At 40.3% G+C, this 11,217-nt stretch overlaps 1 protein-coding gene across 1 annotated transcript in view; it reads right to left on the bottom strand.

Moving 5' to 3' along the window:
• Positions 1-6,073: 6,073 nt before the first annotated feature.
• OPN5 (opsin 5) overlaps positions 6,074-11,217 on the bottom strand; it is a 30,494-nt gene continuing 25,350 nt past the window's right edge. Inside the window, exons 5-6 of the mRNA XM_006765717.1 lie at positions 10,119-10,360; positions 6,074-6,137 (exon numbers count right to left, since the gene is read on the bottom strand). Coding sequence (XP_006765780.1) covers positions 6,074-6,137; positions 10,119-10,360 — 306 coding nt within the window. The remainder of the gene's footprint in view (positions 6,138-10,118; positions 10,361-11,217) is intronic.

Raw genomic sequence — 11,217 nt, 5'->3', positions numbered from 1 at the left:
TATATAACAAACTCTGTATTTTGAGTGGAAATGTTAGGGGGTCGTCTTATACGCCCAGTCGTCTTATACGCCGGCAAATACGGTACTCCATTGCCCGGCCAGTGTTGTTCAGTGGTTGAGAGTCAACCTATGAACCAGGAGATCACAGTTTGATTCCAGGTCAGGGCACATGCCTGGGTTGCGGGCTCGATCCCCGGTAGGGAACATGCAGGAGGCAGCTGATCGATGTTTCTCTCTCATCACTGGTTTCTCTCTCTCTCTCTCTTCATCTCTGAAATCAATAAAAAAAATTAATAAATAAAAATAACAATTACTACCATTAAAGCCATTCACACTATAAATAAAGGTCAAGACTTTGCCCAAACCCTCAAATTCTTAAAAAACTGGAAGCACATCCTCCCTTCCTTTTGTATCTCCCAATAATAAGGTATACTACAGACACTTAATAAAAGCTTCCTGAGTTCAAAACGGAATGAGTGTATGCAATATTTGCCTATGTATATTTGACTGTTGGAACCAAAATCAATAATAATGCACATATATGTATATATAACAAAATGCAGTCTGGATTGATTTTTGCTCTCAAATATGTTTCATGTAATGTATATAACATGTCTGTCTATTTTAGAGCCTGTCATATAAATGAGGGTTTTATATATATGAAGTATATGTATAAACTATATATATACATATCTATGTATATAAAAGGCTAATATGCTAAGTGTCCAACTTGCCAACCAGTCACTATGATGCACACTGACCACCAGGGGACAGATGCTCACTGCAGGAGCTACCGAGCTGCTGTGACTTGGCAGCGGTGGTTCTCGGGTGACACACCCTGCAAACAGAGAAGAGGGAGCCCAATTCCTCACTGGGCCACACGATTCCACCTTGGGCCATGGGCTATGTTGTTACTGGGGCACTGTTGGTCCTGAATCTGGTTTACTGCACACTTGCGTTTGTGTTCCACACCATGTACGACAGCAACTTTGCAAAGTGGCCTCTTGCACTCCAGGACCCCTTGGGGGATGTCAGAGAGCTGGTTTTGGCCTGATCACCGCAGGCCAGGCCGAGGGAACCCACCTGCAAGAGGGACCCCGCTCATTCTGCAGACGCCAGGGAGGGACCTTGGGAGGTTGACTCCAGGGTGTGTCCAGCCCATCTCACCCAGTCCTGTCCTGATGGCCACCTTCTAATTAATTTCCTTTGAATGTGCACAAATCTGTGCACTGGGTCACTAGTAGTCTATAATCAAACTGGTCCCTACACATGATTGCTATAGTATCTCATTCATCTGGCATTAAGAAAAGAACATTCAAAGAATTGAGAAAAGTACTTTAAAATCCAGTGCTTATTTTGATTTAAATCTATTGGATAAAATTACTTTCAGACTATACTCCACAAAGTTTCATAACCTAATAAAGATATATGTTGGGAGTTATATAATCTTTTAAAAATCATTCAAGGTCACAGTGGTAACCAGTGGTTTTACTATGTGGTGGAAGCTAATAGCTTGAGATTGGGGATGTCCTCCATTGTATTTTCTCACCACATCCTCTATAGCTCTCACATTGATTCTTATCTGGCCCCTTTTCACAAGAGGAGTGCAGAATGGTTAACTCTTTGGTCTTCTGGGGAAAAGGCCTGCCTCTCTTTCTCCAAAATTAGTTACTAAATCAAAGCTGATAATGCTTTCACTAACCCTTTTTTCTATAAAGAAACACATACATCTTCACTCTGTATAAAACATCCTGGGACATTTCTGTAGTCTTTAAGACATTTTGTTACACAGGCATCAGTGATCCGTTCAGTATTCATCAGCTTACTCCCATTCTTTTCCTCTCTCCCTCTCCTCCTCCTTCCTCCCTCATTTGCCCTAACTTATTGGAGAAGCATTCCTATTGGCTTTGGGGTTCATATTTCTAAAGCTCATTAAAGGTGTCAATGTGTTTTTCAAGGGAAAAATAAATGAGACAAAAAAATAGTTACCATTTTAGATCAAATAAGTATGATGCTTGAATCCTGAGACAAATGCATTTCTGAGACTCAAATAACTAGGTTTTACTATAGAATATATCTCTACTAGAGGCCCGAGGCATGGAATTCGTGCAAGGGTAGGCGCTCACAGCCCTGGCTGCCTCAGCCCTCACAGTTCTGGCTTTGTCCAAAAGGTCATCTGGAAGGTCGTCCTGGTGGTTGTTCTGCTGTCCGGTCAATTTGCATATTGCACTTTTATTATGATAGATTGCTTCACTTTACTTGGAAAAATAAAAATATATTTGAATTTTATTATGACTTTGAAATCCATCCTTTTAAATTAATAGGGCATTTCTAGTCTTAATTCCCATTTCACAGATTTATATATTCATTCTTTCATTAATGAGACAGGTCATATTTAAACGGAGGTCGGTAGAAGTAAGTGAATTTAAAATACAGAATAAATCAAAGATCTAGGATTTTACATTCTTTATTTAATATTCTATCACATGCTTCTAAGTACTTCCTGAATCATACTCTTCCCATGCCAGACACTGGACCTTTTATGAGACCCAAAAGGAGAACATAGTGTCTGTTCAAGGTTTTAAAGCCTATGTTGCAGTCAAACCCACCAGCACACCAAGGTAATATACCTTCTTTTAAACTAAATTAAACTTAAATTGAATTTGTAGAAGTGTTTGGGGACTACACAGAACTTACTGAAATCATCGGAAGCCCCTGGATAAGGACAGCCTGGTGTATGCAAGCCACCTTCAAGGACCAATCTTTTTTTCTCCATCTACCCATAGAACCAGCTCCCTCCTTCCCTATCAATTCTGGTAACAATTCTAGTGCTTCCCAGGTTTGAAAATATTACAAAATAAATAAATAAAAGAAACAAGAGCAAGGAAGACCACTTTTTAAATCACGTTTTTCAAATTGGACACAGAAATTAATTTTTGGATTTCCCCCCTAAGACTCCTAGTATTTAACTCCCCCCCCCCCCCACCCAACATCCCATAACTATGCTAGCCCTTTCTTAAGTTTGACTTTTAAAGTTATGTTAAAGAACACATTCTAGTTAAAGAGCTAATAAAACACAGCATATGGTCTACCCTCAGGGACTTCTATGCAATGTCTGTTAAATTCTACCTTATAGACAAAGCAACATTACTCTGAATGTTCCCTCTTCTTCTTCCTTCCATCATTCACTTCCATTAACACTTCCTCAAAAACAAAAACAAAAACCCAAAACAAACAAAAATGCATTCACTTAATTTCCTTCAGATTGGCTGACATGGCAAAGTCTCCCTTACAGTCTTGTCCTACCTACTTAACTCCCGAACTCTATACTCGCTCTATCATAGGGTATGACTTTAGATTATTTTAACTCCTATTTTAAATAGCTTCACCTGTGTTGTGGAAACTCTGTGTTCAACACATCTCAAATGTAAGGAACTGTCTGCCCCATCCCACTCCCTTTCCTACATTTTCCCTTCTGTGGACACCCTTATCCTCACTATTTCCTAAGCAGAGGCCCCTTGTCATCCTTGACTCCTTCATCTCACATGTAATCAATGACCAAGATTTCCTACTTCTGAAAATACTGTAAACCTATATTCTCATCTCCATTTCTATTACTATTCCTCAATTCAAACTCTCATAAATTGTAATTTCTTGATGAAGCTACCTAACTGATCTCCCAACCTCCAATCTTGAACCCCAACCCCACTCAGGACCATCCACCCTTTACACTGCTGTAAGATTGATCTTTCTCAAAATTATAAATCTCATCACTTCCTTCTCCTGCCTAAAATCCCACAGGGTCTCTCCATTATGTTCAAAGTAAAATTCATATTACAGCATAAACAAAGCCCCTTGTGTCTGGTCTAGCCTTGCCTAACTACCATTTCCAGACCCCCTCTGACCACCAGCACCCACCTTAATAATATTTATAGCAGATGCTGATATGTAGGGGGTACTTCCTCAGTCCTGGTGCTTTTATAACATTTAAACCTCACAATTCTGTAAATGAACAGTTGTTACTATTCCCATTTCAGAGGCTTACCAAGGGCACTGAGTTTGGGTGTAGACATAGGCAGAGACTCTGTGCTCTGCATCTGTGACCCATCCACCTGTGGACCCACACGCTTTCACACCTCTGTACTTTACACTCTGCCAAAAGTCCCTTGCCTCTCTATTCTTATGACAATTCTGCCTCTTTTCTCCAGACTTGGTAAGCAGTCCCAAGCCCCAGGCAGAATTGTCCTTTCTCTTGCTGTAATCATAAAGTCTGTTTTATACATACATCTATTCAGTACTAATGTTAAACTACTGCTCCACATCAGCTCATTCCTCACCGTCACCCCAACTCTAGAGAAAATGAAAAAAAAAAAACCCAAAGAAATTGAAGATGCCATGTACCAGGGCTGAACATTGGATAAAGGTCCCATCCTATATAATAAAAATTCATTATGCTAAGTGTCTGGTCATCCAGTTGGCCGTTCAACCAATCAAAGCATAATATGCTAATGATAAGTTAAGGCCGCTCAACTGCTTGCTATGATGTGCACTGATCACCAGGGGGCAGACAGTCAACCAGTCAACCAGTCTAGCGTGCACTGACCACTAGGGGGAAGATGCTCCCACCAGTAGGTGAGCTTGCTGCTGGGATCCAGCCGATCTGGACTGACAAGACAGGTCGGACATGCCCTGGAGCCCTCCCTCGGTTTCTCCCTTCCTGGCCAACCTCCTGTGTCCGTCCCCAGGCCCTATTTTGCACTGGTGGGGACCCTCTGCCTGGCCTATGCCCTTTCAAAATCCAGGACCCCTCGCGGGATGTCAGAAAGCCTGTTTGGCCCAATCTTGAAGGCCAAGCTGAGGGACCCCACTGGTACACAAATTTGTGCACCAGGCCTCTAGTTCTCTATAAATACTTGAATACAACGAATGGAGAGATTATCAGTGGCCCTAGAAGGGTCTCTCTCTTTCCTTTCTCACTTATCTCACCAGATATGATCAGAAAGGTAGGATCAGAATTGGTGAGCAGGGCTTAGATTCAAGCAGAAGGAGGAGGTGGATGGGGCAGGAGAACCTGGAGAATACCTGCCTAGGGCTTGAATTAAAATAGGTGGCCCAACTCCTTGGATTAAGAAAGAAAATCAAGTATAGACAGTGAATTGAAGACCAATTTGGACCTAGTATTTACATGCCTGCCCTTTCATTAACTCTTAAAAGACATGAATCTATCAGCCTTTGAAATTCTCTCTCATTTTTATCTGTAGCTCATCACCTGTTAACCTTACAAGGTATTTATTGAAAACAAAAGACAGACACAAGAAAGAATAAAGGTAACAAACAATGAAATGACACATATATCGTTATTTTCTCTAAATTTGTTTCTGGAATAATTATAGTTGCTAATGGCCTATTACACCCACTATATTAGCATGTAGAATTTAATGAGAAAAACCCACACTGGTAAAATTATCATCACTCCTCAAATTATTTCAGTCCTCGAATTCTGAGATACAAGAGAGCTTTGGGGGAATTAAGGCAAAATTGATTTCCCCAGAGGACGACTTTGTAGAATCTCTACCATTAGACTTGGAACCTCTGTCTGCATGAGAAGAGAGTGGCTGTGAGAATCCAAACATCTACCCGTCAAAGCCACGGTCCAGCACAGGATCCCAGTGATCACCCACCTCCCTGAACCCCAGAAACTGCCCACCTTAAGAAATAGCAATGATGAGGCAATGGAATTAAATAATACCCTAATAAATAAAACTTTTAAACATTTTTCTTCATATCTCAGACTTAACACTGTTTGGCATCACAATAGGTTTTAAAATAGTAATAAAAAGAGAATTCCAAGGAGTCTCTCTTCCTAGTAATATTACTTAAGCAGCATCTTATAATCTAGATTCCTTTTGACCATTGGAATATTTCCTAGTAAATCCTGGCTTAAGGAGAAAGAGGAAAAGTGTACAAAATATAAAAATATAACACAGAGAAAAGTGTGTTTGCAATTAAACATTAACAGCAGTGAAGAGGCAAAGACGTGACTATTGGTGTCCATGTGATGCTGTGTCCATCTTCATACTTCCTGATGGATTTCCAGCACAGCAGAAGCCTCCCTGACGGTAGTTATAGTGTGCAGCCTAAATAGAGAAGAACAATGCAATTTAGTATGTATTTTATTTGCATATATACACGCACACATATATATGCACGTCATGTCAACATTGACTAGCATTTATATTATATGCACAAGAGTTGAATTAAAAAGATAAAAAGAACCCTGGCTGATGTGGCTCAGTTGTTTGAGCATCAACCTGTGCATTGAGAGATCTTGGGCTTTATTCCAGGTCAGGGCATATACCCAGGTTGAGGGCTCTATCCCCAGTATGCAGAAGGCAGCTGATCTATGTTTCTCTTCAGCCATTCTCTCTCTCTCCCTGTCTCCCTTCCTTGCTTTCTAAAAATCAATAAAAACGTATTTTTCAAAAAGATAAAAAGTAATTCAATTTAGAATTCTCAAAATAAAAGTAATCCCTTGGATAAAGCTTTTCAAAAACATGCCACTTGTTCATGCCACATTTCCTGTGCTCTAGTGATTTTGCTGTCCTCTGGGAGAAAAAAATAATCACTGTCTACCTGTCTACCATTCATTTGCACCCTAGGACTCACCTACTCAAAGAGCATTCTTATTGAAGACAGCATTACTAGTAAAACTAAGGTGGTCAGGAGAAGTTTGATTACAATAACAATGCGGAATTTAGGGCTCTGTTCTTTATATTGACTAAAATCCTAGGAAAGTAAAATGTTTTTGTTCTTCACCATGTACCCCCAGTGTCTTTTGAACTTTTCTATTCCATCTAAGATTGGCTTAGCATCGCTGTCTGGGTCATCTGTCACTGACAGTCGGTGACCGTGGGTGAAAGGCCTATGATCCCATGAGCTGCACTAATGCTTTCCTTTCCGAGGCTCTGGTTCGCTGGCTGGCAGCAGTGCCTGTAAATGAGAATCACCTGGGAGAGTTAAACACTCAAACAACTGAAACTCAGCCCCAGTCAAGACCGGTTAAAACTGAATCTCTGCAGGTGAAGGCCGGCTGCAGTAATTTTTCAAAATTTCCTTGGTGTCTCTTACTAGTACATGCAACAAGGTGGAGAAAAACAATTTCCAAAATATAGGAGCCATACTTGGACACTCTATGTGTGTGTGTGTGTGGGGGGGGGGGGAGGGTGAATAAATACCATATCAAAAATGGGTCTTGGATGTATTTTTTTCCTTTATCAGCTTAATTTTGGGGCTGGGATGGAGGATGAATTAACTCAATGAACTGTTACTCATATTCAACACATTAGCTCTTTTCTTTGAAATCAAACTATTCCTCGAGTCTAGAGGGTCTTCCATTAAAAGCAAATACATTTCAGACTCAGAAAAGGAAAGAACACAGATATCAATTAATTCAGAGTAATTTGATTGAATTGTTCTGGTAAAACATTACCCATTCTAGACTGGCTTCATATCACCTCACTCTACAGGGGGTGTGGGGGGAACTCCATGTCACGTACTTTCTTGGCTCTTTAATAACAACAAAGACAAACAAGTTTTTGTTTGTTTGTTTGTTTCTTTTTCCCTTTGGAAAGTTATAAAGAAACCTCTGGTGGCCACTTCTCACCCTTCTGCTCTGGTCTGAAGCAGATCCTTCTAAAATCTGCAACTTATACTCTTCAGCATACCTCCCCTGGAGATGCTTCAGCCCCAAGAACCTAAGGGCTCCTCCTTGCTTCAGCCTGACTGCCTGCTGTTTGCCCTGAAAGCTGACACTCTGGAGTAAGGAAACAGCCCTTGTCTTCCTCTGGCAAAGCAATGGCCATATTTCCTATAAATGACTCACGGGAGCAGGTGTGCTGAACTGTCTCTCTCCTGGCTGATTTCTCTAAAGGTTTGTAGCCTTAAGCCACTTTCTTCCACATAAATTCCTGTCTTTTCATTGGTGAGTGTTGAATATGTATGTGCTGCTCACACTTGTGAGTGAATGTGCAGAACACAGAGTCAATCTGCGGCAAAATGATGAGGTGGGTGAAATTTGCCTTCAGCCCTTCCTGTCAAATTCCCATCTCCTTCAGAAGAAGAAGTGTCCAATTATTTTCTCTCATAACTGCTCTATTAAAAGTATCCTCTCTACCTTATTCATAATAGAATATCAATAGTTGATAAGGACAAAGTGTTATTACTTCCAAAACAGATGCATTTTGGTTTAGTATTTGAATTTTTTTCAATTCAACAGAGAAGGCATTAAACACCAACAATGTGTGTGTGTGTGTGTGTGTGTGTGTGTGTGTGTGTGTGTGTAAGGGGGTTAACAGTTGTTACTTAGCCCTTCTCACATGTACTTTTCGTGTAATTCTTACAATATAGGAACATGAGTAGGGCCATCAGCTCATTCCAATCCTGGGCTCTAAGCTGTTAATTTGCCCCCAAATTTTAGACCTATTGTAAATAGCAAAATCGATCTTAAATGCTGATCTTCTACCTCCATATTGTGTGTTTCTTCCCCTGTACCATAGCAAAAAATGACAACACCTCCTTTTATTTGTACTTTCATTTTATCTTTTTCATTTGATCCTGTACCTACATGGTGAGGAAACAAAAGGTCAAGAGATCGGTCACTTAAGCACAGTGAAAGAACAAGATAAAAAACCGCATCTTCTCATAGCTAGTTCTATACCACCCCCACTTCTGCTTCCTACTTATTTGCAGAAAATTGTTTTGAAAAATAACTAGACCTCAAGTGAGTAAGAAAAAAGTGGGTTCAGAGAACCTGGGGCCTTCTCAATTGCCCTCACTTCAGATCATAAATTCAGGTACCTATTCCACATTCTACTGCTGGGATTGGCCCTGACTGGACACATAAGACCACCTATAATCCTCAACTCTTTACCTACCCTGAGCCTTTAGGGGAAATGGTACTGGATCCCCAAACTCACTTGTTCCTTGTGAAGTAGAATCAGCATAGATCAATAAGAATGAATTTTGAAACTCAATAGACCTGAATTTAAAATCCCTGTTCTGCTACATCCTGCCTAGGTAAACTTGGAAAGCTCACTTAACCTCAGTTTTCCTTATCTGAAAAAGATAAGAGAAGGGATAACATGGGGCTCTTGTGAAAATAAAATAAAGAACCTGGCAGAATGACAATGTCATCCCCTTCTCTCCTATCTTTGCCTGCCCAAATCTCATACTCTTAGCTAGTGATAGAAATGTTCCAAACAGGAGAATCTTTCCCTTTGTGAGAACTTAATTTTGGATCAGTGCCATGTGGAACTGTAGTCTTGGAGTTCAATGGGTTTGGTCCCAGATAAGGAAGAGTGATACATAATGGTTGTTCAAATGAACACAGCTTCATATCTTAGTTGCTCTATAATCAAAAACAGAAAAAGGTAAAGGGATTAAGCAGTACACATTGGTAGTTACAGAACAGTCACAGCCATGGAGATTAGAACATAGAAAATATAGCCAATAATATTGTGATAACTATGAATGGGGCCATGTGGGTACTTGAAACATTTGGGGAGACTGCTCTGTAAAGTACATGATTTTCTAGTCACTATGCTGTACATCTGAAACTAACACTGAGTAATATTGGTTGTAAACTTTAATTTAAAAATAAGTAAAATATCAAAAAATAGAATCACTTTTCTCACTCTCATGTCATCATCTCCTACATATCTCATTATCTGATTTCAGGAATTTTGATGAAGCAAATAAAGCTTTCCCACCCTAACCGGTTTGGCTTAGTGGATAGACAATCGGCCTATGGACTGAAAGGTCCCAGGTTCGATTCCGGTCAAGGCATGTACCTTGGTTACGGGCACATCCCCAATAGGGTTGTGCAGGAGGCAGCTGAACAACGTTTCTCTCTCATTGATGTTTCTAACTCTTTATCCCTCTCTTTTCCTCTCTGTAAAAATCAATAAAATATATTTTTAAAAAAAGAAAATACAGCCAATCCTACACTACTCCTAAGTGATAAGCACTAACCCTAAGTAGGAAGCACATTGGAGTGGCTTGAACCCCATGGGATTCTGAAACAAATGAGTATCACTCATTTCCAGCTTCTGAAATTTTACCTGAAGTTTTCCAAAGATTTCTTCTTGGTTGCTCTCAAACCACCAGTTTGGCAACAGGCAAGTTTGTAATCGATGACCTGGTAAATGATGGGGTTGTACATTGCTGATGATTTTGCAAGTAGGGTTGGCACCACAGAGAGCTGTATGGGGATGGAGGCTGGCCTCCCAAAAGCTGACCACACAGAGACCACTGCGTAAGGAATCCAGGCAATCAGAAAGCCCGCACAAATCAACATGGCCACCTAGTGAGAGAAGGCAACAGGCAACAAAATCAAGACACCTGCTGGGAATACCGGTGTGGCGGAAAGGCAGGTAAGCTTATGTATACTCAATAAAGTCTATTCTCTTTCCATTTCTCCTGTCAGTAAGAATCATTTCATATGAACTTCTGAAATGCTAGGCTAGGAGAAGTTATTACAATTCTTTATCTCACTTACTACATTTCATGCATTCTTCACTCCAGAATTTGAATGTACCCAAAGGCCCAAAGTTTAACCCTATAAACACTGTCCCACAGTGCCTATATGGCACTGGAAATCATGCAAAAAAGACATCATTGCTCCTGCAATTTCTCGACTTCTCAACCCACGTTGAGTTAAAAACTAGATGGAAAATATGTTCACCTTGATGAAATTTTACATCACCCGTATTTGCCTCGGGAAACTTAGAAACTCTGTCCTTGTTTGAAATTCTAATATGAATCTTCTTCAGAGATTTCTATTAAATGTTATTTCTTTCGCCCTGACCGGTTTGGCTCAGTGGATAGAGCATCGGCCTGCAGACTGAAGGGTCCTGGGTTCGATTCCGGTCGAGGGCATGTACCTGGGTTGCAGGCACATCCCCAGTAGGGGGTGTGCAGGAGGCAGCTAATCGATGTTTCTCTCTCATCAATGTTTCTAACTCTCTATCTCTCTCCCTTTCTCTCTGTAAAAAGTCAATAAAATATATTTAAAAAAAATGAGGAACATTCTGGCATAGACACACTGAAGTGCCATAGAAATGCTCAATAATTCTCAATTAAATAAGCCTATGATTGGCAAAATGCTTTAGTCATGAAGTACCCATATTCATAATACTGTATTTACAAAGAAGAAAGGCA

This window comes from Myotis davidii, unplaced genomic scaffold (assembly GCF_000327345.1).
Source record: "Myotis davidii unplaced genomic scaffold, ASM32734v1 scaffold240, whole genome shotgun sequence".
NCBI classification, from domain to species: Eukaryota; Metazoa; Chordata; class Mammalia; order Chiroptera; family Vespertilionidae; genus Myotis; species Myotis davidii.
The sequence above is the reverse complement of the archived record's forward strand: the minus strand, read 5'-3'. Positions and strand labels throughout refer to the sequence as shown.